This window comes from Penicillium argentinense (assembly GCF_028826775.1).
Source record: "Penicillium argentinense strain IBT 30761 chromosome Unknown utg000002l_segment0_segment0, whole genome shotgun sequence".
Lineage (NCBI taxonomy): Eukaryota > Fungi > Ascomycota > Eurotiomycetes > Eurotiales > Aspergillaceae > Penicillium > Penicillium argentinense.
This window is the reverse complement of record NW_026622661.1, coordinates 1872799-1897847: the sequence shown is the minus strand read 5'-3', so window position 1 is coordinate 1897847 and position 25049 is coordinate 1872799. Positions and strand designations below refer to the sequence as shown.

At 52.6% G+C, this 25049-nt stretch overlaps 10 protein-coding genes across 10 annotated transcripts; 5 read left to right on the top strand and 5 right to left on the bottom strand.

The window, feature by feature from the left end:
- Positions 1-1036: 1036 nt before the first annotated feature.
- Positions 1037-2219, bottom strand: N7532_001550 (uncharacterized protein; the record flags this gene model as incomplete). The annotated part of the gene is made up of 4 exons (XM_056614044.1): positions 1037-1556; positions 1615-1846; positions 2034-2148; positions 2214-2219. 4 exons carry the CDS (start codon positions 2217-2219, stop codon positions 1037-1039), a joined length of 873 nt encoding a protein of 290 aa, XP_056479085.1.
- A 61-nt stretch (positions 2220-2280) lies between these two features.
- N7532_001549 (uncharacterized protein) lies at positions 2281-2976 on the top strand (the record flags this gene model as incomplete). The annotated part of the gene is made up of 1 exon (XM_056614043.1): positions 2281-2976. The coding sequence occupies one exon, from the start codon at positions 2281-2283 to the stop codon at positions 2974-2976; it is 696 nt and encodes a 231-aa protein (XP_056479084.1).
- A 1126-nt stretch (positions 2977-4102) lies between these two features.
- Positions 4103-5683, bottom strand: N7532_001548 (putative FAD binding monooxygenase; the record flags this gene model as incomplete). The annotated part of the gene is made up of 1 exon (XM_056614042.1): positions 4103-5683. The coding sequence occupies one exon, from the start codon at positions 5681-5683 to the stop codon at positions 4103-4105; it is 1581 nt and encodes a 526-aa protein (XP_056479083.1).
- A 415-nt stretch (positions 5684-6098) lies between these two features.
- N7532_001547 (Zn(II)2Cys6 transcription factor) lies at positions 6099-8352 on the bottom strand (the record flags this gene model as incomplete). The annotated part of the gene is made up of 4 exons (XM_056614041.1): positions 6099-7313; positions 7367-7828; positions 7882-7909; positions 7958-8352. The coding sequence occupies 4 exons, from the start codon at positions 8350-8352 to the stop codon at positions 6099-6101; spliced, it is 2100 nt and encodes a 699-aa protein (XP_056479082.1).
- A 1003-nt stretch (positions 8353-9355) lies between these two features.
- N7532_001546 (uncharacterized protein) lies at positions 9356-10582 on the top strand (the record flags this gene model as incomplete). Its single annotated transcript, XM_056614040.1, has 2 exons — positions 9356-9930; positions 9982-10582. 2 exons carry the CDS (start codon positions 9356-9358, stop codon positions 10580-10582), a joined length of 1176 nt encoding a protein of 391 aa, XP_056479081.1.
- A 313-nt stretch (positions 10583-10895) lies between these two features.
- Positions 10896-13454, top strand: N7532_001545 (fungal specific transcription factor domain-containing protein; the record flags this gene model as incomplete). Its single annotated transcript, XM_056614039.1, has 7 exons — positions 10896-10913; positions 11080-11195; positions 11245-11747; positions 11801-12117; positions 12167-12589; positions 12644-12897; positions 12962-13454. The coding sequence occupies 7 exons, from the start codon at positions 10896-10898 to the stop codon at positions 13452-13454; spliced, it is 2124 nt and encodes a 707-aa protein (XP_056479080.1).
- A 295-nt stretch (positions 13455-13749) lies between these two features.
- N7532_001544 (t-SNARE syntaxin) lies at positions 13750-14982 on the bottom strand (the record flags this gene model as incomplete). The annotated part of the gene is made up of 4 exons (XM_056614038.1): positions 13750-13782; positions 13836-14408; positions 14464-14645; positions 14727-14982. The coding sequence occupies 4 exons, from the start codon at positions 14980-14982 to the stop codon at positions 13750-13752; spliced, it is 1044 nt and encodes a 347-aa protein (XP_056479079.1).
- A 791-nt stretch (positions 14983-15773) lies between these two features.
- Positions 15774-20699, top strand: N7532_001543 (uncharacterized protein; the record flags this gene model as incomplete). Its single annotated transcript, XM_056614037.1, has 3 exons — positions 15774-15820; positions 15890-18155; positions 18396-20699. The coding sequence occupies 3 exons, from the start codon at positions 15774-15776 to the stop codon at positions 20697-20699; spliced, it is 4617 nt and encodes a 1538-aa protein (XP_056479078.1).
- Positions 20700-21180: 481 nt separating this feature from the next.
- N7532_001542 (ABC1 kinase family protein) lies at positions 21181-23178 on the bottom strand (the record flags this gene model as incomplete). The annotated part of the gene is made up of 2 exons (XM_056614036.1): positions 21181-22381; positions 22436-23178. The coding sequence occupies 2 exons, from the start codon at positions 23176-23178 to the stop codon at positions 21181-21183; spliced, it is 1944 nt and encodes a 647-aa protein (XP_056479077.1).
- Positions 23179-23588: 410 nt separating this feature from the next.
- Positions 23589-24772, top strand: N7532_001541 (MBL fold metallo-hydrolase; the record flags this gene model as incomplete). Its single annotated transcript, XM_056614035.1, has 3 exons — positions 23589-23867; positions 23935-24082; positions 24132-24772. 3 exons carry the CDS (start codon positions 23589-23591, stop codon positions 24770-24772), a joined length of 1068 nt encoding a protein of 355 aa, XP_056479076.1.
- Positions 24773-25049: the final 277 nt, after the last annotated feature.

Here is a 25049-nt window from a genome sequence, read left to right as displayed (position 1 = left end):
ATATCTAAAACGGCTCGTTCAATATCCCTCAGTTTTCTACCCGTATTGTAGCTAGCTATTCTTTGCCTGTCAGGTCTGTATCGGAATAGATCAGCACCATCGGCCAAGGGTTCTCAGTTCTCGAACAACACCCAGACTAACACCCCTGGTGCTACGGGCTACTCCGGACAATGTCAATATTTTTTTTCCCTGGGAATTTAGATACACTTGGATCTTATGTTTGTCTTCGGCAGGAAACCATTTTTGTCGTAGCCTTCGTTGGGCAACCGAGAGGGCTGTGATTATACGAACTTCAAATATGCTATCGCAAATACATCGAAATTACAATGCCGACAAAAAGGATTTAGTCATACATAGGGGCTTGGGCTTTGAGACCTGCAAACATTGTCAGAACAGGCTATTGGAAATGACGGAATAGTACACCACACTGTTGCTGTTCAACTGTGCCAGTATTTCCAAATCGGGACATTCAAGCGGATCCATCGTCTCAAGGTCGCCACCATCTCCACGCTGCCAACTACAGTACTTCCACCGGACAAACATGACCCCAGCGCATAGTAAAGCAACGCGTCTGTGGCTCTTTCAGTGCGAAACTAGGGAGAGATCGGTCCGTTTTTGTGGGGTATCCAAGTCCCGATGAATCGCCGGTCTCCACCCGGCTGTAGTTCAGCGCTTTCTCACCCCAAAATCCCGCCGGGCTTGGACAATTGTACTGCCGGTCTACGGCTTGTTGGAGTCGGTGATGTGGTTCGGTCTGGTGGGGTTGGTCGAGGGATTGTGTTTTCGGCACCGGTTTTGAGGCGTACTGGTGAGGGGATAATGTTTACTGCACCTAACAGCGTGTGGTTCTCTTGGTTCGTCTCATAGTGTTGCACTGTCGTGCTTAAGTGCTTTCCTCCTACGTGCTATAGTGTACATTCATCATCATTATGGTAATTATTTCTGGGATTTTTTGTCTTGAACACTGGTATATTGACTTCTGCTTTTGTCTATCTCATCTAATAGTTATATCTCGTAAATTATTCATCACTCATCATTATTGCACACCGGCAATCATAACCTTGAAAACATCCTGTCTTCCCGCCTTCACAAGCTCAAACGCCTGCTCAGCCTCCTCAAACTTGTAGCGATTGGTAATCAGACGCTTGACGTCAATCTGCCCACTGCCAATCAAGTCGATGGCGGCGGGGTAGCAGCCAGCCAGATAACGAATGGATCCCTTAACAGTCAGCCCACGGGTGCAGACAGCAGTAATTGGGAAGGCAATAACCTCCTTGCCCATACCAGCCTGCACGAAAGTCGCGCCGCGCTTGGCAGCATAGATACCGAGCTGTACGCAAGGCTCGGCACCGGAGCACTCAAGCACAACGTCAGCGCCCTCGCCGAGTCCGACCTCCTCCTTCATCATCTCAGCCGCCTTCTCCGCGTGCTCCATTGGATCGGCGCCGGGCTCGGCGCGCGGAACCATGTATGTGTGGTCGACGCCATATGACTTGGAAACATCCAGACGAGACTGCACAACGTCAACACCGATGACCTTCTTAGCGCCGTAGGCCCTGGGCCACGGCCTGGCACAGGACACCGATAGGACCACACCCCAAAACCAGAACAGACTGGTGGGCGCGGAGCTCGGCGGTCTTTGCAATGGCGCAGGCGACGGAAACGGGCTCCACCATGGCGGCCTCCTCGAGGTTCATCGAGTCGGGAACCTTGTAGCAGAAGTCGGCGGCGTTGACATAGTACTTGGCCAGAGTTCCGTCCCAGGGTGGAGTGGCGGCGAAGATCATATCACCACACAGGTGGTAGGAGCCGGCACACCAGGCTCCTTGGCGACGCGGTCGCCGGCCTTTAAGTGCTTGACCTTAGCCCCGGTCTCGACGACCACGCCGGAGGACTCGTGGCCCAGGACCATGGGCCCGGTAAGCCTGTAATCGCCAATGCGACCGCGTTGCCAGCTGTGATGCATTTGTCAGAGTATTCTTTGCGTGACCCGAGAGTGAGAACATCCTAGTGAACATCGCTGCCGTAGATACCGGTCTGGGCGACGTAGACAATAACATCATAGGGATCCTTGAGCTCGGGCTTGGGACGGTCCTCGGTTACAATGTCCTTGATGGCCTTCAGAACGAAAGATGGGTTCTGTTGTTGCTAGTATTTAGATATAGTCCAAGTCATGCGCAGCAAGGAAAATCGGAGCGAAGCAAGCGACATACCTCCATTTTGGACAGATGTGTGATTAAGATGGATTGATTGAATTCGACACTCTCTCGAACATGAGAAATGTTCCCCTGTTATGCTCCGTCCGCTCGACACATCTTCCTACGGGGCTTGTTCTTGGTCTACGGAACGTCCCAAAAGGGTAATTCTCGCGACCCCTCACATCTTTGGAGGAAGTACCCCGCCAGCTTCGAGTTGCCACGATTTCTGCCCCTCCTCCACGTCGAAAGCCGTGGAACCGCCGCTCGCATCGTGGGTGTACCACTGAGTGTATCGAAGGGGAAGTCGACGGACGACAGTCTTCTCGCGCCGCAGGAAGAACGATTCTCCCGCCCCCGCACTTCCGGCCTCGCGGGCACCTTCCCTCCTCTTCCATCGGCCGTCGCCATGCCCGAGACGTCTCTTCTACAGTCCGCCGCAATCTATTGCTATGCGGGTCTCATTCTTGTCGGCGCGTTCTCGCGTCTCACCCACGGCAGATACACACCCCAATACTACGCGTTTCAGGTAGACCGCGCGCCGGACGATGGGTCGACGGCTTCGCTTATTATACCGATTATCGACCTCGTCATCGGCCTGACGCTGTTGTTGGCTTCGCGGATGCTTCAAATCTCGGTGGCCATGTTTAGCTGTGTGTGCTGCGCTATCGGGTTGGTGATGCGCGTTCGGGGAGGGAGAGACTTTCACAATGATGCTGCCTTGGTCGGTCTGTCGGCTTACACCACTATATCGTTAATTCGAGTCGCGAGAGCCTATTAGCTGCAATATCTTCTTCGGTCGTCAAAGTTCTGTGTCGCTAGAACAAATTTGTGGGCGCGAGACTCGAATTTCTAGCATTAATTAATGAAGCCATGCATTGGCGCGAATGAAAGAACCAGAATCGTTTCGAAGCCAATTTCCAGATTTTGAACTCATACTCGATAGCAAAGGCCCGACTCTAACAAATAAAGTTCAGAAACTCAAGAAAGCAAAACAAACATCAAATTCAACATGTCCGTACATCTCAAACTGTCTCAGAATAGAACCCCTCAACCACCACTCTACCATAACAGCAAAATCAGGTTTATAAAGCCACTCCAAATCAAACGGCCTGCTCTCAATCTCCTCCGGCTTAGCACCAAATCCCTCGGTACCCTCCTCGCATCAATCTGCGCATTCAATTCCAAAATCCGATCAGTCAGATGCGACTTCCTGGACAAAGCCTTGCTTTGTCTTGATGACTGGGTACCTCGATGGAGAGCGAGGGATGGGCTCGGATGCTACCAGGGCAGACCCGAAAGCCAACCCGGCAACGAGTAAAAGGAGATGCATGGTCAAGACAAACAAATGGATCAGCTTAGTCCATATCAAGGGCCGATACATGAAGATCTTTTGGTCAAATTCTCGTCGTTGTCCATACTGCATAACTCCGAGGTATGCTCTGCAGCATATCCACGCTGTGTCGAATAATGGTGTCGTCCGAGGTATACGTCAGCGCCAACGCCACATCTAATCGACTTTAGCAGAATCGTGCCGTCAGAGAGTCACAGTGCTCGATTTCAGAGTTGTCTGGTGCTCGGTGATCGGCCTGCAAAATGGCCAAGTGGACGCGAGGCATCGGTCTTCGGGGTCAGGTTAACTCGGAGATCAGCTTTGCGGTCTGGTCGCTCTGGGAATCCGTTCTAGGTAATTCAAGCCGCATATCTTGGATTTTAACTCCGCGGCATCAATAAATCAAATCAGAGTGCACGTGTGTGTGAGCATAGGAGTGTTGTTAGTTAAGGGATCATCGCGTGCTCGGAAACTTCCATCTTTTTGAACATCGTTTCAGTTGTGAACATTCATTCGTCAAATTTCATACTATTGATACAGGAGGGGGAAAGCATGGCTCGAGAAGACTGAGCTTCTAGGCATTGATGCAAAACTCGTGAGAGGAAAGGTACTCCTCCAGCTGAGCTTCAACCTCTTCACCTTCAAAGACACCCGCAATGTAATGATCCGGACGCAGCAGGTACGTCGCATCTTTCCTAAGTCCAATCTGCGCATGCCTCTGATCCCATTCAAAGACATGGAGCTGCACATTTTTTCCCTTGCACCACTCCGTCAAGGCTGGCTGTTCATCCCCATATACGTGTGCCTGCCAAGAGATGCCACTCAGACTGGAAAAGTTGTCAGAGTCTTCAGTCTTGGCCCACGGCAAACGATCGCCAGACTGCACAGTCCCGCCATTCCCAATGCACCGGCTGATCGGACTGCCCCGGTAGCAACAGACTAACTGAGAACCACGCCGGAAAATCTCAGATCGCACAGATTGAATCTTGGTGACGAGAGGAACAATGTACGGGATGATCCAAGCACGAAGAATATGCGGCAAGAAACCGGGTGTAGTGATAGTCTTGAAACCATGATCAGTCGCACCGACAACGCTAAGCGCGAACGAGCGGCGTTCAGACTCATACGAGTCTAGGAGCTGATTCCTCGCACCCTCCCCTATGGACGGCTGCTTGACTACCGTCGCGAGTTTCCAGGCCAGATTAATGGCGTCCATGATTCCGGTGTTCATACCCTGCCCGCCGACGGGGCTATGAATATGAGCGGCATCGCCGACCAGAAATGCACGATTGCTGCGGAATTTTTCGGCGATGCGGTGGTGGCTGCGGTATGTGGAGAACCAGTTGACTTGTTTTATCTCTAGTTTCGACGCTTTCTTGATGTCCGGGAGGACGTCTTCGAAGGTGATTTCTGGATGGTCTGACTGGTCGGCTTCGGGTTCGTTGGTTCGCGGGATTGTAGTGCCGATTAGGCGGATGCGTCGTTCTTGAGCATATGGGACGATGAGGTTGAATGTGTCGTCGACGAAGGTTAGGTGTGCCTCGCCGTTGAAGAAAGGACTTTCTTGTTCTTCCGCTTCGAGATCGGCGATGTAGAATAGCGGGACGTAGGTGTCGCCCTCGTATTTGGCGCCGATCCCGTGTCGAACGACTGAATGTGCTCCGTCGCAGCCGACGATGTATGCGCTTTCGCAGGTCGATTCAATCCCGGTGTCTTCATTCACCAGCGTCGCGACCACCCCTAATTCACCATTCACGAAGTTCTTGAGGCTTGTGCGTCGCTCAACGAAGATACCGTGGGAGTTTAATCGTCGCTCGAGTATTCGCTCGTGCTCGTCTTGTGGGATGCTCAGAATAAAAGGGTATGGTGTCATCTCGATGCCGAATTCGCGGAGGGGAATGTGAGCACGTTGATGGCCATCGACCCAGACATTGGTTGCTGGGAGCTTGTAGCCATGGCTGAGTAGCTCGTCGGCCAAGTCGATCTGGCGGTACAGCTCGAGGATACGTGCATGGACGACGAGTGCACGGGAGTTTGTCGCTGGTCCGCTTGCTTTGTCGATGATGCGAACATTGACGCCTTGTTTCTGGAGCCAAAGGGCGAGGACGAGGCCCGTTGGTCCCGCTCCGACGATCAACACGTCTAACTGGGACATTTTCTCTGAAACAATGGCCAGCTATATGAGAATTTGGATAGAAATAGTTGCGATCGAATTGTCTGGTAAAGCGACAACCGTGTCGTGACTGGGATCGAGGCGGCCTTATATGGAGGCTGAGTTCGTGTTGTGACGGCATCGCCAGATGGAGCCCGTTCGTGTTCGGGCGGGCTAACCACCGACTCCGAGCTGACGGTAGACGATCCTCGCCCACCAATCGCCCCGACTTCCGATCGCAATGAGGCTTTTACCTTTCAAAAAAGGGTGCTGGTCACACGGAGACATCCATCCTGGTTGAGAAACGATAAGCGTACGGTAAATGTCTCCTCCAGGCTGTGTCTCCAGCTATCCCGACATCGCCCGAGCGCCGGCATTTCACCGCGTTCACGCGACTTTGCGACTCCCCACTCATACCTTAGGAACTTGGCATAAGAGTCATATCATCCACGAGCGATTCTTGGAACTGGTTGAGAAGGTTGTCCCATTCATCCCAGTTGGGACTGTCCTCTAGCAAATAGCTGACGTCCTCGGCGCCAGCCCCGAAGTATTCGGCACTGACACCTTGACTGGGTAACTCCATGGGAGCTTGTTCACTGGGCTCGGCCACCCTGGAACCTTCGAAGTTCGAGGGTTGTTCTGTGGAACCGTTTGCGGTTTCTAGCAACGTTGCCACAATGGTGGGACAAGAGGTTGGGATTCGGTTGTGAGTGGTGCAGTCGTCGATGTATGCCTTCCAGGCCTTGACAATCAAGGTCTGAAGGGCGTTATGAAGGGGCATGTGGGCAGTTTTGGTCATTTGTCGAAGGTGTCGTGCATAAATATCTCCAATGATATGCCAGACCTTACTCTTCTCGTCTGAATCGGTTCGATGCCGCATCTCGGAGAGCATGAAGATCATGGCGTCCCAGGGCATATGGTTAACCATGTGCCAGATGAATCGTTGGACTTTCGGGCTAGTTTGGGCCTGGTGGGCGTATTCCGCCATCTTCAGACAATTTTCAAAGATAATGTCCTTCTCTTCCTGCGGAATCCGACGATTCGGATCTTGATACTGGCGAGGGTGATGCGCCATCAATCGCGCGTAGTGAACAGCCGAGCGCGCCATCATGATAGTAGCCAGGTGCAGCGGAATAGACGGGTCGCAGAAACGAAGGAACTTTTCCTGCACAGTACTTTCAAATTCATCGATAGCGTCATCTTTTTGGCGCAGCGACATGGCAGACGATGAAATGAATGCCCAGGGTGAATGAGATTCTCCGGACAGTTTACTCCAACGCCGAAGCCATTTCCCAAATTCGCTCCGCGCGAGGGCGAAGATCATCTCAGTCGCGCCTTCTTTCTCGCCGACCGGTTCAGTCATGTGCGGATCAAGGTCGCTGTCGTTCACGTTTGTCGGGAGTCGGGTATCCGCACTCGCCAGCATTGGGCCAGTGGCCACGCCGCAGAATTGAGCAGATGTCGCATCAATGATAATGAGTTGAAACCATATCCGACGTCTCATCTCGGTCTCGAAGACTGAAAGTCCATACCCGGAACCGTCGCGGTGGATGCCGATTCTCTGGGCGATGCGTAGAGCAATGCCATTGAGGGTCCAGATTGTATGCGGGTCTGAGAATCCGCGCATTGATAGCTAGAGTGTCATTAGAAAAAAAACAAGACCATGTGGGCTCAGGGCGTACGCACCAAATATAGCATGAATGCCTGAAGTACCATTGTATTCGACGTTCGAAGAAGTGAGACGTTCCTGAATGCATTCTGAGCGCCTCTTCGGCATCGAGATAACAGCTTCCGTTTGCCTTCTCCGAACGATTTCTCAACTTCCGTTGCCTGTAAGGATACCAATGATATGCAATAGATGGAGAACAGCAGTGCCTCAAGCTCTCTACTTGCTTTTGGTAGGTCGCTCATCGCTTCCAGGATTTTTGGCTGGACGGTCGGGGCATGCAGGATCTTGGTCAGAGGGTTGACGTTTTCCAAGAAGGTCTGCCACAACTTGAAGATATGCAACGAATTCGGGTGGAGCTCCGAAAGGCTTTGTTTAGTTCCGGCGCATAAAAGCATTGTGGCCTCATCTTCACCGTCGTCCGATACATTCTCACCCCCAGCTTCTGGTGCATCATTTATCATATCTGTTGCATCCGCGAGCTATGATGTTTCGTTAGGTGTATTCCGTGTATGATGAGGCTTCAGTAACTGACCTCATGGCTGACACTTGTCCACAGAACACTATCCCAACGTTAGCTTGGCCCAGATTATATTCATACAGAGACTAACTTGTCAATGAAGAAGGAGTTGCCATCTTTGATAATCAACTTTCCCGAGCCCGGTTTTTTTCCAGAAGGAACGCTCTCCCCACGCACGCGAGGTGACGACGTGCACTCATCGTCATGAACATGTGCCAACTCGTCTCCGCTCTGACGACGCGACTTTCCGCGGCTTTGAGACGCGTTGTCGTCCCGATCGCGCTCTCGTTTCCGACGGCGCGGCGTCGGCGGAGGACGATAGATGCACTCGACTTCGGCTTTCGCGCAATTCGCGCATGGCTCTTCCCGGTCGCATTTGACTTTTCTCTTGTGGCATACTACGCATGAGTATGGTTTCGAGGAGCTTGATGGCGAGTCGGTTGGCGTTTGCGCTGCATCCTTGACGGAATGGCCGGTACCTGGCATGGCTATGTTTGAGCCGGATCAAATAGCCTAGACCAGACCAGCCTGAGAATTCCGATTTGTGCAGTTTTGGTCTTTTGGTCGAAGGCTGCTGGAAGTCCGCGGCATGCGACGTGACTACCTCCAGCCAATGAAATGTAGTGAAAGCCAAGCCTCGGCCGGTGGGTCACCTTTAGGGTCCTTCGACACCGTATTTCTCAGGCACATATAACACTACGCCTGAATTTGGCGAAAGGTTCGTGGGAAATAACCAACAGCTGTTGACCATGTGGCTAAAATTTGGCGCCTCTTCATATTTGACAGTTACTGGCTCATTATCCCTGTTGATATCGGCGTAAATGTTGCTCTGCCCACAATGTATTCTGATCCAGATGTGATTCGGTGGGGAATCAATACTGATGTGATGGCTACCAAATATCTGATAGCATCTTGAAAAATATTGGGATCCAAAGCCATTGAGATCTGATCCAACCTGACTGGATTGAATGTTGAATTATACCCAAGTTCATCAATAATGGTATAGTATTATAGACGATGAAATGCCCCTCGGTACAGTGCTCATCCAATCTGAAAATAGTCCTGGTCCACGCCTTCATACATTGGGAACATAAATTTTCCGCATCACTTTTCAACGCACGATGAGCACATCAATCCAATAGGATTCAATTCAAATCTCTCATCTACTCCATGCTTGAAGTATCGTGATGGAAAAGCCGGACAATGAGGGCAGGGTGGAGATGCGGCCTTGATGCCTTGCCGCCTTGTCTCAAGTAGACGACCCAGCGGGTCCAACCTGCGATTCTCGCTGCCTGCCAAGCTGTCAGCGCTGCTCAGCGCAACGACCTATGCTTCAATTCTCGGCCTCTTCCGCTTCCATAAAGCTCCGCGACCAATCTCATTCATCAATCCTTTCCTCCTGTGGGCGACTATCCACTGTCCGTCCGATGGCACGGCTGTCCGGTGGCAACTGCATCCGAAGCAATTTAGTGCGATCTTGATATGAAGGATGACGCCCTTTTTCGGACGGGTTCGCGCCGCAGTCTCGCGTAGAGGAAAGCGAGCATATTCCTTCAACCTGGAGCCGAAGGAGTCGCCCTGGAAACGTCTACCAGACAACGTCTTCGTAGCACTTGTCGCCTACTGTAGGGTCAATGACATTGCTGCGTTGGCGTTGACCTGCCGATTACTGCACCACCGAATTTCAATGAATGAGATTCTGATCGCGCAGACATACCTTGGTCTCCGCAAACAAGCTCGGTTACGAGAAGACGAAGATGATGCCGATGTTTCGCCGGGAGATGAGCTGACCTTCATTTCGGAACTGTTTCCGCCCCCGCCACCGCACTACGCACTGAGCGAGCGTCACGACGACGCCGAATATTCGCTGGCCTATATTTCCGACCTTGAGCGATGCTGGACAACCTGCATCCAGCTATCCTATCATTTGGCCGATCATGCCGTTAGGCATCACCTCGAAACAGACGCCATTGCCCGCGAGCTCTGGTCTTGGAAGAAGACGGAGAAGGAATATGTGTATAGCAAAGCCGTGGAGGCGACTCAGGCGAAGCTTCTGCATCCTTTGTAAATATTCCGAATCTGATCAGACCCAAACAGACGGCTAACCCTCAGCAGGGCCTATGCAATCTTCTTCCTCGAATCATCAGCTTCCGACGATTCGGCATCGAACTGGTCGGACCAAACTACGGATCTCTCTGTTTCGATCGGCCATCAGCAGTCCATCCTTCAAAGACCACCATTTAACGACACCCAGATCCTCATCACAGTTCAGCACTGCATGCAACTTCTCTGCTCGACAGTCCGACGACTGATGCATCCCGATTTCCCGTGCTCTTCCTCGGAAAGCTGGGTCAGTCTCCTCCTTCTGACATCAACATTGGAACGAATCGTTCAATTCTTCGCAGCCGTCGCAAAGGACGAAGCAAAGCAAATGAATGCAAAACACCCCTACTCCTCCCCTGGCTCGACCTGGTCCCATCGCAAAGAATTCATGTGGCAAATGCGTGACGACTTGAGTCATTATCTAGCGTCAAGCAGACCATCCACGTCCGGAGGAGCGAAAGCCCAGCCTACACTCGACGACGTCTGGTTCGGCGCTGCCTATCGCGAGTTGGTTGAACGGAGTGCCATCCCGCATTTGGCCGAAGAGCCAGTTCCTGTCCTTCACGGATTGGGCATCTCTTTACGATGTAAACACTGCTTGGGAGAAGACTAGCAGTGTATCTACAATGAATATATACGAGCATAGCATCAATTTACCTGACATTATATTTATTTATAGATAGAACTAGTCTGCCTGCAGAGCCTCGGCGAAGTCCGACGGTTACGCTATTCCCCGCCCGTTCGGGCCCGGCTTTTCGGATCTCCGACATTGAGGCCGCGTCCTCTTTTCAACGCCATTCCTGCACATTTCATCCGGAACTGACATGACGAGGTGCTGAGAGAGGAAATCCATAATCGCATTATCCAGTCGGCATTTAGGTCGTCGGGGGTCATCTGGGCATCATCTCCTGTTCTGACTCGGCAAAATGGCGTCTTTGGCAGCAGTAGGTCTTCCGAATGGGCCACTTCAAACAAATAGATCCTCTTGAAGGAAAGAATGGAAAGCAATACTGATGTCATGCTAAACTTTTCAAAAGTGTGACTTGTGTCATTCAAGAAAAGTGAGACGCTATTCCCCTACCCTGGACTATTATTGTGACATACTAAAAGGGAAGCGCTATCAAGGTGAAATGTGATCGCGAGGACCCTTGCATGAACTGTGTAGATGCACGAGCAGAATGCTTGCGGACCCGTCAATCACGAGTTCACCGGCCGCGGGTTTCACGGTAAGCTTGCACCCCATCACCTTTATTTTCTACAACTAACACGACACAGCCTCGACGCCATAGCCGAAAGACTAGCCAAACTGGAAAGAACAAACGAGGATAGTTACATCTTCTCTTCTCCTCCAGAAACTGACGATACAAGCCGAACAACGGCCTCATCGCCTCGAACAAAACTCACTGACTCCGCGTGGGTCTCTGCAAAAAGAAAACTTCCATCGATATTGTCCCACCATGAAAGTCCTTCGGGTCAACCAGAGCTCAAGCGACGAATGTCGCACAATATCGACCCGAAGACTCACAACGAGCGACATTCTCCAGACGCAACGCGCCATGCTAGTGAAGCACGAGAATACATCGAACATGAGCTGCAATGCAACCTGACTCTTTCGCAGGATAGACGAACGACCTTGGAAATGGCTCGGAAATTCGTGGGTCAGCTCTCGAATCCGGGATTACACGGTCAGAAGGTCGGTGCGGGGGAGCACCTGGAGATTGCTGATAACTTGGGTCCTCCGACTCTTACGCCGGAGATGCTATATATGATGCTACCAGGTGAGTGTAATCAATGGACGATCTAGCAGGCAAAGCCATTCTAATAATCACAGGCCCCGATAAGAAGACTAACTCCCAAGGGACATATGTTTGGCCTGATCACATTTCCGACAAGACGCTAGAGCGAATGGGCCTTGCAATCATTGAAGGCAGTGAGAGCGAACACGTCCTGCACCTCTATCGAATCAGCGTTTGGGTGAAAGCGCTATCCTGCATATCAAAGATGGCACCCATGATCTCAAGCGAGCCATTGCGAGTTCATTTTAGAGCATTGAAAAAGCAATACGAGGCCGCAGCTGTGGAGGAGCTAGATTCGATTTCTCTAACCGCTGCGCCGAGTCTAGCCTTGCTCCAAGCCCTGCTATCAGGCGTAAGCTCCATCTCGCTTTCTCATACAAGAATCTTGCTAACAACTCCAGAAACGGCTCATGCAATACCTAGGCAACATGTCTCGCTGCTGGATGTTCACAGCCCTCGCATCAAGAATCATCGTCGCCCTCAATTACCACAACATCACAGATCCCATTCCACGAAATGAAGTAGAAGAGGATATTCATGCGTGTGTGTATACATGCTACTACTTCGACAAAACCCTCAGTGTCCTCCTCCTCCGACCCCCCTCGTTACCAGTCCTCAAAGTCGAACCGGTGAAATTAATCCATATGGACCCGGATCTCCCGACAACGCCCATGATCCGGGGAATCGTCGAGTACGCCCATATCAAGAGTACGCTCGTCGACATCCTACTCGACTCGAACAAGGAGATGCGAGAAATGGATAAGGCGAGTGTACTTTCTAACCTCGTGGCCCGCGCACACGCGATTTACTCGGACTTGCAAAAAGTACGTTCAGATAGGCATGAACACAAATGTGGAGGCTTGAGCTGACCCTTCAAGTATCGAAATCGCCAGGAACTAGAATTCCCAGACTCATGGGGTAATCTTCGTTGCGAGTGGCTTTCAATGGACTTCAACTACTACTCCGTTCTAGCAACGATTATCCGCGCAAGATCCTCGGTGCTCAAGTCCCGGCTCGTCTGTGAGGATTGTCTTTACGCGGCTCGGAAAGCTCTCACCACCCTCCGGGCTTTGCAGGAGGCATTTTCCAGTCGTGCTACTTCCGTTGATTCCTATCCGTATTTCTTAACATGGTACGCAAATTTCCCAATATTCCCCTATTAAAAGTTCCTAGTAATACTCACGCATCACATCCAGGACAATGCTCCTATTCCCCCTATCTCCCTTCTTCATCCTATTCTGCAACGTTGTAGCAACATCAGACCAGCGGGACTTCGAAATGATCAAGAAAATCACCGATGACCTCCGACAGTTTGCAAAGGCGAATGCCTCCATCGGTAAATTGTATGGTCTATTTTCCAAGTTCTTGGATCTTTGTGCGCCGTTGATTAAAGCGAATTCCGCCCCTCTAGCCGCGGCCAGTTCTTCGTTTGTCGCAGAGGATTCGAGTAGGAAAGCTGCTGCTCAAATTCGAACTTCTAATTCGGTTACTTTTGGTCGGGGGTCTGCGCAGGCTATGGATTTGCCGAGTCCAGTGGCTACCAATAATAGGGTAGCTCACAGTGGAGGTGTGACACAGCCTATGGAGGGTTGGGATGATAGTCTTATGTGGGAATTGTTTGATAATCAGCCCTCTCTTGGGTGGGCGGAGTCGGAGCTTTGGGATGCGCTCACGCAGTTGAGCTCTTAATTTGGGTTAGATGGCACATCTAGTTGAAGATTTCAGGAATAAAGACATGGTGTATCATGTTGTTGATTAATACATGGAGCATATTTACTCAGGTAACTCGTCGGGACACAGTCCCAGAGGTCAATAAAAAGGAAACGTTGAGCGAGCAGGGCGACCCAGAGTCTAGCCAAAAGACAAAAAAAACAAAGCTGACAATGCTCGATGGGTGCGGGACATGCAGAAAGACCAGCCGTGAGCTACACGCGGCCGTTTATTATAATACAGTATTCAACGGAAAGGTGAAAAGTCGTATCTATCACGAAATCAAGACCCAAAGAAGGAAGAAAATCTGAGAGTTATTAGCGGTCGTCCAAGTGAAAAGCCGTGGAGTAAAAAACCTACCATCAAGACACCAAACATTTTGGCGATGAGCCACCGGTTGCCGGAAACGCGGGTCCAGTACTTCATCAGTTCGCGTTGGGCTCCTTGCACATTATCCACCACATCTTCCGTGTTGGCATCAATGCGTTGGATCATTTCAGACTGCTCGCTAACCATTTGCGCGAGCTGGCCGAAGATACCACCGAGTTCACTGATGGTGCGCTCGATAGCATCAATGGCCTCGCCACGAGCTTGGATGTAAGAATTGCTGGACTGGGCTTCCTCCATCACCAGGAGCTGTTGGTCGGATTGCATGGAGGGACGGCCGAGTGGGGAAGGGTTGGATGGATCGAGGGTCAAGAGGTCGGATGAGTTTCCTTGGTATCCCTGTTGTGGTGTGCGTCTTCCGGATGGGTTGTAGAGAGGTGAGTCGGACCGTTGCGAGTCGAGTGCGGTTTGCGATTTGGAAGATACGGAGGAGACGAAGTTTTCGGTTCGTGTGCGAGAGGCCTGGATGTTCTTCGTCCGGACTTCCAGCACTTCCTTAAAGTTGGCGCCTACGTCGGCCAGTTTTCCTTGCAGCATCACGACAACCTAGCCCATCTTGTTAGCCATGTCTTCGCAGTCACATTCACCTAGCCCTACTCACATTATCATTGTGTTCTCCCTCCTGGTCGGTCTTTGAACGAGTTGCCTTTGGGTGTTGCGATTGGGTCAAGGCAGACAAGGACGCGATTTGTTGGTTCAATGCAGCCAGATCTTGTTTGATCACGTAGGTCAATTCCGAAATCTCGACAGGTCGGTCATCAAATAGGGTCTTTCGCTTGGCCACTAGACTCAAATGTTAGGATCCATTCAGTTTCTTTCGAGAGCTTCCACAAGGCATCTCATGACGGAGTTAATCGGACTCACATTCTGCCAGTCGCTGGAGCTTCGCGGTCGTTCCAGTGATTCCCTTTCCAATGTCTCGCGCCCTGCGCGCAAACTCTGACCTTCCTGAATGGCCATTCTGAGCAGCAGTTGGCGAACCATTCGCCTGTCGTCGCTGGGCATCTGTCAGCAGGGCCTGGCGCTGCGACCCGACCTTCGAGGTACCCAGGCGTCTTTGGGCTTGACCCAGGATGGCGCTGAACTCGCTCGTGCGATCTTGAATCGACGGCCCAGTCATTGTGTAACGTGCGACTGCGGCAGCGGAGTGAGTTGGACTAAGGGACGTGTCCTCCGTGAGTTAGCGGAGGAGGGGCTCTTGAAGAGTGGACTCGGTGTTTCGGATCGCGATCCAACGGCAATCGACAAGGGGGTGGGCTCCGATGCCAACACGCCAGACGTCAAATGTGGGGAGAGTCGTGGTCAGTCTCGGCGAGGTCGAGGATCGAGTTGAAGGAACGGCAGGCCGCTGAATATGCCTCGGAGGAAGAGTAGCCAGGGGACACGCCGTTGCTCGTCGCCGCAAGCCACGAAATGAAACACGTAGATCCGCACGTGATCCATGCGCCACCGCTTATGTCATTCGATAAATTTAGATCGCAGGCAACCCCGGACTCAATCAGGGGAGGCGGCTTCGTGTTGTTTCCGGCTTTGCTTTCCTTTTGCTTCACTTTCACGATTTGCACAGCTCGTCGCCAGCTTCTTGCCGACGTTTAGCATCGCTTTTGCATCAGCCCACGTCATTCGTGTTTAGTACTTTCGTACAACTGTGGCAATCTTGTTTCCCGCGCCGTTCCCAACTAACCGATCTGATCGGCGCCCGCATTGGCACATTCGCAACGTTGCTCACGCCACCGTTGTCCTCCCTCAAATACCGGACGCGCGCTGTGGCAGGCCGAAACCTCCACGCAGGTCGCACTTTGCTGCTATCTAAATTAGCGTTCACATACGCTCCCTCAGTTTCATTTTCCGAGCGAGTCGGGCATCGATGCTCTATAGCCCGACAAGCTCGACCTGACGCCACTCCTTCGAATGGCGGACTCTAACCCTTCATGGCAAGGCCGGCCAGGCCAGAAACAGTATGTATACAATCCATCAGAGCTCTATGTTTGCGGTTTTGGTGTACAAGTACTGACACAGTCACCTAGTCCCTCCCCGCCAAATGCCAACAGTCCTCTCTCCCCTGCCAGCGGAGGCAGCAACCCAATCTCCTTTCGGCCTAATGTGAATCGTGCAAAGACAAAGCGCTGGGTAGAAGCAAAGCAATATTCATACGACGGTGGGGATTGGGGTTCTGAAGAAGAGGAAGAAGAAGAGGAAGAACAGCCCCCTGCCGTGCCTCGGCCCCCGTACGCCACCGAACGAACCACTAGCTCGTCGGAGCTGAGCTCCAGACGCTTGTCCGGAATCGGATTTGGAGGTGACGAGTCGCGAGGAAGCCCATCTACCGAAGTCGGGACGAACCCTGCGGCAGGCGATCAAAAGAACCTGCCCTTCGTCAGGCCCGCCGACATCTACAGACGGATGGACGATCGATCCCCGCAACAGGACGCGACTACTAGTCCAAAAGCTCCTGAGCCTATGCAAAGCGCCGCGCCAGGAGCGTTCGGAGCTACAGCTTCTACCACAACACAGAACGCGCCCTCCATGGGACTGCCTGAGGTCAAGCGCATCTCTGGGTTCGGAACTGATTTCTTGAGTGGTACTGACTTTAACCAGCAAACCCCAAGCTCCGAACAGCCGCCTCTGCAGCACAACCCCTCTCAGGCCTCCGATTCTTCTCAAGGATTCCGATCGGTGGTCCACCAAGCCTTCGATGTTCCGGAAACTCCAAACTCCACTGCCGGCAGTGTGGCTCGTTCCAACAGCGATGGTACTTCTGTGATTAGCCCTATTATGGGCCACCGTGCAATGACTGATGACAAAACTCCCACAATTCCTGAGGAGCCTCCAGACACTAGTACCCCTACTGCACAGGATGGCGCAGGCGAGGCACCATTTTTCAAGCCTGGTCATAGGCGCGACATGAGTCTACCTGAGCGTGACAACAGCCCTTCCAGGCGACCTGTCGTGACTGACCATGAGGCTCCCTCAGCTGGCCAAGCGGAAATCGCCTCGGTGTCTCCGGGTCAAGAGAATCGATCGCCTGAGCGACCAGCAGATAATGCTGGGATCCCTCCCACGATCCCGCCTTCCCAGACTCATGATGGCGCATTTGTTGCTCCCTTGAAGTTTGGTAGTGCTGGTACTTCTACATCTGAAGGCTACCGCGGTAGCATCCCCACTATTGTGGGCGCGAATACCTCGCCCGATGACGACGCCGATAACGACCGACTTCGGGAGGAGATTATCCGTTCGTTGAGCAGGGAAAATTCTCAAGAACCCGAAGAGCAACCCCAGACAGAAGGATCTAGGGAGAAATCCATCCCGAACCAGTATGAGAAGAGCTGGGATGGCCAGACTGGACCTAGTGATGAAACACCCAGACAACTTGTCTCTGAGTCGCACCCGGACTGGGCCAGCACTCACCCTCTTGCCTCTCGGGATCCTTATGCCGCAGCCTCCCAAGAGGCTCAATCTACCGCAGTCGAGCAGCCTACGAAGCCTAAGCTCGGCAGGCGCTTCTCATGGGAATCATCGTCGTCGGGTGAACCTGCGCAGAACCCCAGTATCCAAGTCCCTCATTCTGAGGGATTGGCAGCGCAAGCACCGGAGCCCATCGCGGATGGTTTTGAGGGCCGTCCCCCGTCTCAAGGCCTATTCGCAGAGGCCCCAGTGACAGACGGTGAAGTGTCCGGCTCCGAGAGTCATAAGGCTGAGAGGCCCAGACTTTCCATCGTGCCTCCAGTCTCGCAGAGCACCACCCCGCCTGAGCAAATTATTCCTGCGCCGGAGGGCTCTCAGCGAGATCTAACTCTCCCGGCCAATCTCGGATCCTCGTCTATTGACGAGACCAAGCTTCAAGGTTTCCGCGAAATTCTCACGATCACGACCCCTGGCGCTCGGATTCGAGCTTTTGATGAGACCAGAAATCAGTTTGCGGCCCTTGACACGGGCTTGAACCACTGGCTCCAAGTCACGCTTCGTGATCAGCCGCAGCATTCCGACCTGGTTCAGGCCAGCCAGAACGTGTCGTCCGGATTCCCCAAGGCTTCGCCTACCACTCGCCGATTCCCCAAACTGCCAACCCTCGGAAACTTGGCTGCGTCTCGAGAAGATGGTACTCCTACCAATCCCAGCCATATCAGACGCCCGTCTGGCCACATTGGAACTATTGTGAACAGACAAAACGTTGAGCAGCGTGGAAAGGACTTCCTGCACACTGCGGGCACATTTGGTGGAAAGGCTGGTGAGGCTGCTAAGGGACTATTTGCCAAGGGGCGAAGCAAATTTCGACAAGGTGGAAACGACAAGGTAGATACATAATTCTCTTTTTTTTTTTCTTTATTCGCGGGCGTCCTATCTGGAAAAAGCGTGCTGGTAGCCAGCGCAGCGGGTCTCTCGCCCAGCTTCATTTGTTTCTCATCATCTCTTCTCGATACCACGATGTAATTTCCCATCGCTTTGGGATTGATTTTAGAATGCGACACGATTGATGCACTTCCTTTACTCCCTTCCGTTTTCAACCAGTTTCTGATGTTGGTAATGTTGTAGGTTCAATCACCTTCTGCCCGCAAAAGCCTGCAGTTCCAGTTCTCTTTCCAGTCGGATTCGCCCAATTCGACTGGCCACTCTGGTAAAAAGCCCCGACGCAATTCTCTCAACTTCAACAGTCTGCCCGTCTTCAAGTTTGGACGTGAGGACAAGTCCTCCACGAAAGATCCTGCTTCCATAGAGGATTCGCAGGTGGGAACTGAGCGTTGGGGCAAGCGCCCTAAATCGAATGGAACTTTGGATCTGTTTCGCTGGCAGAATGAGAATGAAGAAAATAATTCCAAAGGAGGCGGTGCTGGAGATTCTGATCTTGTGAGCAATTTTGAACAAGAGATGAATACTGCGTTGGGTCTTTCTCCAACGGAAACTCGCGCGCAGCAGACCCAGCCGGCAATCGTTGAGCCTGCTCAACCTGCCCAATGGACTCCGCGTGATGTGGACTCGAGCAGAGCTGCAAATGATACAAAGGGTCTACAGCCGCCGTCGCGAGATGAGTCGGCTGTGTCTAGCGACGAGGCCGAGGCTAATACGTACCTCACCTCACTGCCACTAGGTGAATTTCCAGATCCTGAGAAGGACCTCCCACTGCCACCTAGCGAGCGTACCGATGACTCTGCTTCTTCTGATGCAGCAGACCTTCCGAGTCGATCTGGGGTCGAGGTATCTCATACCACTATTCCGTCAATTCGTGCAGTGCCTCAGGAGGACCAAGAAGATCTCAAGCCACAAACTCCGCCGAAAGACCTACAACCCAAAGGCAACGAGTCAAAGGACTTGCCACTAGTTCCACCAAAGGATGATCTTCCTGAAAATCCTCTTGGCTCTCAGGGAACCCAGGGCCCGTCTAAGTCTCCTCAGCATGCGCTGCGGCTACCATCCGTCTCAACCCTGGGCGAAAAAGAGAAAGCCGAAATGCACTCCTCTGAAGAGCAAGTCAACACACCCCCTTCTCCCGTCCAAGCCGCAACAGACGACAAGCATGATCCCGAGCCCGAAGCCGCCGTCTACGGCAAAGCCATCGCCCCAGCCAGCGTATCTCGCACATCCCTACCGCACGACGAATCCGGATTCACAGGACTGGACCCTCTCCCACTCCGAGCCCCAAGCTCGCAAGAAATCCTCGAATTCAAGCGTCGATCCATCAGCGGCCTACCTCCATCCGCACCGGGTGTTCAGAGCCCGCTGAGAAACGAAGTGAGATATTCCCCCGGAACGCGAAGCAGCATGATGAGCTTCGGTAGTTTCGGTCGTCGAAGTACCGGTAACAGCAAGGGGACTCGTCCCAATACGCCTGGCAATGATCTGGCGCAGCAGAGTTCGTCTGGCTCTGCTCAAAATGGCGAATCGAAGATGGATAAGCTGAAGGAATTTGGACGACGGCGCCGCGCTTCGGTGGGGTATCTCCTGACTGGTATTCAAGGGGAGCTGCAGGGTGGAATTCAGGGTCTACAGGAGAAGAGTCAGAAGAAACGCACTTTTAGTCGGATTAGTGGTTTCTTTGGTCGTCAGCAGGACTCTCAGCCATCTGAAAGTAAAGTTGAGGAGCAAAGGAAGACGGATCAGGGTCCATTGGATGTTAAGGCTCTGCCGACACTTCCGAATAACAATCGGTCTTCCTATGCCAACGGCTTTACCGGGAAGTCACTCCCATTAACACCACCCGTTGAAAACGGCAACATCTCAACACGTTCTTCTATCGACCGTCCTCGAGCAAGTATTTCTGGCCCGCCCACTGCATCCTCGAATCCAATGGGAGGCAGCCGGTTCTACTCGCAGCTGATGTCCGGAGAAACCCAGGCGAATCCCCAACACACCCGGTCCAGAAGTCAGCCCTTGATGATGGGCCAACCGCTATCACCAGTAGCCCCATCGGTATCAGAGAGTGATTCGAACCCCTCGCCTCCTCTCCCGGGTTTCAACGAACTCGAAGAACAGTTATCACCAAAAGAAGTGTCACCCCCTCCATCCGTTCCTCCGAAATCACCACAACTCGAACAGTCCCAACCCCAAGAGCAAAGCAAGACCGAAGAAAGACCTGAACCCAACACCTCTACGGACTCAACCCCTATCCGATCTCGCAAACCCCTAGACTCAGCAGAGCCCACAAACAACCAACCCGAGCCCAAAAACATCGTCGTCTCCGGCTCCTCCCTCCTCTCCAACCACCCCACCCGCGACAGCGAAGCACGCATGCTCAACGAGACTGAGCCCGTTGAGCTTGCGTTGAAGGATGACTCGAGTGAGGAGATTGTAATGTCTCCGACTGCGTATCCGGGTCAAGAGTGGACGCCGATGCACTATTAGCTGTTTGTCTGAGCGATACGATACCCATTTTGCATTCGTCGCTGTCGAAAATTGATTGCGTGTACTTTTCAGGTTGACTTTTGAATTTTGAATTTTTTGAATATGGTGGACATTTTGATGGTTCATTCTTCTGTACTTTGTCTTTCGTTTGGATACACCGTGGCTTGTATACTGCCACTCGCTTTTTTGCATAGTGAATTTATGGACCAGGTTGGTGCCCGGTATCGAAAACTCGCATGTATGCTTTGTCTTTGTTTTGGTCTGGCATTGGGTCAGTCTGTACTCTACTATTCTCGACTATGAGACATGAGCAAAACACTTGAACTAGGATGACTATGATAACGAAACTCGCTGATCAAATTAACAAGATGAGAGTTCGGATGTATCATTGGAGATATTTCTATGCTCTAGTAGCGAGTCCGTATATTACACTTTTCAGAGCAGCTACATGCAGACAGAGACAGAGCGAGTAATCAGAAATCTACCCCTCAAAAATATTCTGATTCAACTCAACCCCCATCTCCTTCGCCATCCCCTGCATCTGAGCCTCAATATCATCCTCCATCCCGCCACCCAGGTGCAAAAACTGACGAATCTTCGTAAACCAGAAGAAAACATCACTAGAAAACAACACAAGCCGGAAAATAACATGCTGACCCAGATTGCGAATCTTCTCGGAAAGAGGCAGATCCGGACTCTCGACCAGCGCACGCGAGGCCCACGTCCCGGTAATCTTCACCCGGTTGACGGGCGAGCCGAGGAATTGGTTATTCGCCTGGACGATTCGCAGGTTCCGACCGATGAAGATTAGTTCTTGTGGCCATTTTTTCTCGTCGCCCAGTATCTCACGGATGGCTTTGCGGGCTGCTTGTTGCATTTCGTAGTGTCGCTGGGCGCGCTCGGATTTGCTTAGGCCTTCTATTCCGCGCTGTGTTGACATGTCGCCGCCGCGGTAGGGGCGCATTAGGGTGGCGGAGGCGAATATGTCGGCGTTATTGATACCCCATGTCTTGACGATTTCGCCTAGGGTCTTGTTGTCGAATGTTAGCATCGCCTTCCAGAGGCGTGCGTATTGGTGTCGGAAGTTGGGTTCCATGTGGATGTATAGGCCGTGGTCGATGAGGACTAGTTCGGGTTTACCGGAGGGCTTACGGCGGATGAAGATGTTGCCTGGGTGCGGATCGCAATGGACCCAGCCCCAGAGGAACATCTGGGCGGAGAACAAATCAACCATGGTCGTCATCACGTCCTTGAGTGACAGGCCAAGCCCGCCACGGTTATTCTGGCCCCGCCAGTGATTGCGGTCCGGTTTGGCCATTGCCTGTTGCGGGTTGAGGGGTGTGTTTTTGCTTGTTGCAGGGTCCATGGGGGTTCCGTGACAACCGGGACTGCCCTGGCGCCAGCCTCCACGCCATGATCGCGTGATCGCATCTTTATCCCAGAGCCTTACGCCCTCGATCCATTCAGCGGTCATCACTCGCTTGGAGCTGAGGTCACGCCACACTTTGGGGATATAGACGCGATCACGCAGGCGTGGTTCGCCGGCGACCAGTCGAGCCATGTTCTCTGAGTTATCGGCTTCGTTGAGGAAATCTGTCTCGAGGGACAGTCGCTCGCTGATATAAGGTACCAAGCTATAGAAGGGGATATCGAACAGTTTGCTGTAGATCCAGGTGACGGTCCTTGAAGAAGCAGTTAGCCCAATTGTCATGTCTCATATACTGATGATCACTCACTTGAACGCGAACAAATCCCAAGCCAATTGTTGCACAATCTCATGCTTCTGGATCTTAATCGCAACTTCGCGGCCATCCTCCAACCTCGCCCAATGCACCTGCGCAACACTAGCACTAGCACGCGCCTTGCGCTCCATCACACCCTTCCCCGGCTCGCCAGTAAACGAGACGCCAAAGACCTCTTCGGGCGACTTGCCAAAATCCTCGTGGATGACCTTCTCCACCTGCTTCCAGTCATTCTGCGGCGCATCATCGAACATGCGCGAGAACATCTGCTGGAACTCGGGCGGCAGGATGGCCGATTGCATTGCAATCGCCTGGCCCATCTTCAGGTACAACCCTCCATTGTGACGTAAGAGGTCCGATAAGCGCTCTGCGTTCCGGGCATGCACGGCCGCAATGGAGCTGGCTAGTGGGGGGTTTGGTCGGAAATTGATCTTGTAGTCGAGGGCGACGAGAAGACCCAGCGAGAAGGTCCGGGTTGTGCGGGTTAATGATGAGGCGTAGAATTGGGTGTCGATGCCATAGGCGACGCCCGTGGTGAGGGAGAGGTAGAGAAGCCGTCGGAGCCATTTGCGGGTTCGCTTATAGTCTTTCGCCGGGGTTGGCTTTCCTAGTGAGGCTGGCGACGGCGGGACGAAGGGCTGGTAGCTGCCGGGGTGGACATGTCTTCGGGGAAGCGGGAGGGGACGAGATGCGACGGTGGGACGGAGCCGCAGTGAGCGGAGGGTAGCGTACGCCATAACTAGGAGCAACGTGGACTCAGCGCATCGCGGATAAGTTCAAGAGATGTGAAAGAGGGAAGGTGGGAGGTGTGTGCGGATTCTAAGAGACGAAGCTGCCTGCTCGAGGTGAGCTTAGGGAAGGCAGTCGGCGTCGGAGATAAGATCGGGCTGTCGTCATCCGCGGTGGCACCGCGGAGCATCCACCACTTTCCTAAGGTACGACTCTCTCCTAGACCCGCGCCAATTGTGCGATGCGGCAGGTTCCACAGGCTGACTCTGTCTACACTCTACAATTCGGGCTATTCACCTCATCCGAGCCCGACAGCTGACTTGAAGTCGCTTAAAGTCGCCGGGCACATCCGTCTCACTTCTTACACCACCCCGCTTGGGGCAAGAGTTGCGAGTAGGCCCCATATATCAAGGCCGAGATGGACACACAATTCTTCCGAGAATCAACAGCACCCGACATCGACATGGACGAAGCCGATTTTGGCCTGCAAGAAGTGGACGCCCTCGAGGCGATTGTCATCGTCGACAATGAACTGGATCCCATGTCTCCGCCGGCCCCAGAGACCGTCCAGATCACAGGCAACTTGGGACACATCGCCATGAAATCGGAGCATACACTCACCGACCGCGGTGGTGCTTGTAAAGAACTGCAGATGGAAGATATATGCTGCTCGGCGCATGGGCTATCAATCCTAGTAGTAAGAGACGGCCTTGAAGCTCTGCCTGCTTGAGTCGACATGGAGCTCATCCGGTATGATGATATAGACAGCCACGAAGGGCAACAAGAAGCATTCAGTTCTCTTTGATACTGGGCCTGAAGAAGACGTTTGGGAGAGAAATGTCAAGCGGTTACGCCCGGATCTCTCGTCTGTCGAGGTTATTCAATTATCACATTGGCATCGAGATCACTCCGGTCGGTCTTTTCTTGCAGTCGATCAGACATTAACTAATTTCATTACTAGGCGGCCTTCTTCGAGCTATTAAGATGATCAAGGAAGCCCGCTCAGAGAACCTGGTTGTGGACGTACATCCAGACCGGCCGGTCTATCGAGGCATTTCGCTCCCAGAGCACATAATCTCCCTCCAAGCAGATCCCACCTTCGAAGAAATCCAAACAAGCGGCGCAACCCTCATCAAAGACGAAAACCCCAAGACCATTCTTGACGACTTCTTCCTTGTCTCAGGCGAGATACCACGCGTGACGCCGTACGAAACAGGCCTCAAGAATGCAGTGCGCTACGACCCCGAAGAAAAAGACTGGTTCTCCGACGAAGTCATTGCCGACGAACGCTTCCTCATGTGCAACCTCAAGGGCAAAGGCCTTGTTGTCTTCACAGGCTGTAGCCACGCCGGCGTAGTGAATACCGTCAAGAGCGCCGTCCAGCTCGGCGGCGGCGCACCGGTCCACTGCGTCGTCGGTGGGTATCACCTGTCCATGAGCGAGCCGGCGCAGGTACAGAGCACCGTTGCCGATCTGAAACGGCTGGATCCTGCAGTACTCATGCCAGGGCACTGTACGGGCTGGCGGGCGAAATTCGCCATCGAAAAGCACATGCCCGGTGTCATGGTTCCTTGCACGGTGGGGACGAAGATTGCATTTTAGCATATCCCTCTCGGGAAACTTGGACGATACATGATTGTGTGATTATTCCTTGCTGAGCGTCTGAGTGTCTCCACGTGCGTATGAAGGGTCCGATGTGAAACCTCATGGCACGGGTTGCTCAGGGCAACTTTCATTCTTACAAGGGGCAGGTTTCATCGTTTCCCGTGGTTGTCGGCTAAGTATGCTCTTTTGGATAAGGTCGCGTCTGACATATGTATTACTCCTTGCTGTGTTCCAGACCGTTGGGAATATGCTCTCTGAGTCTGAAATGATTGAG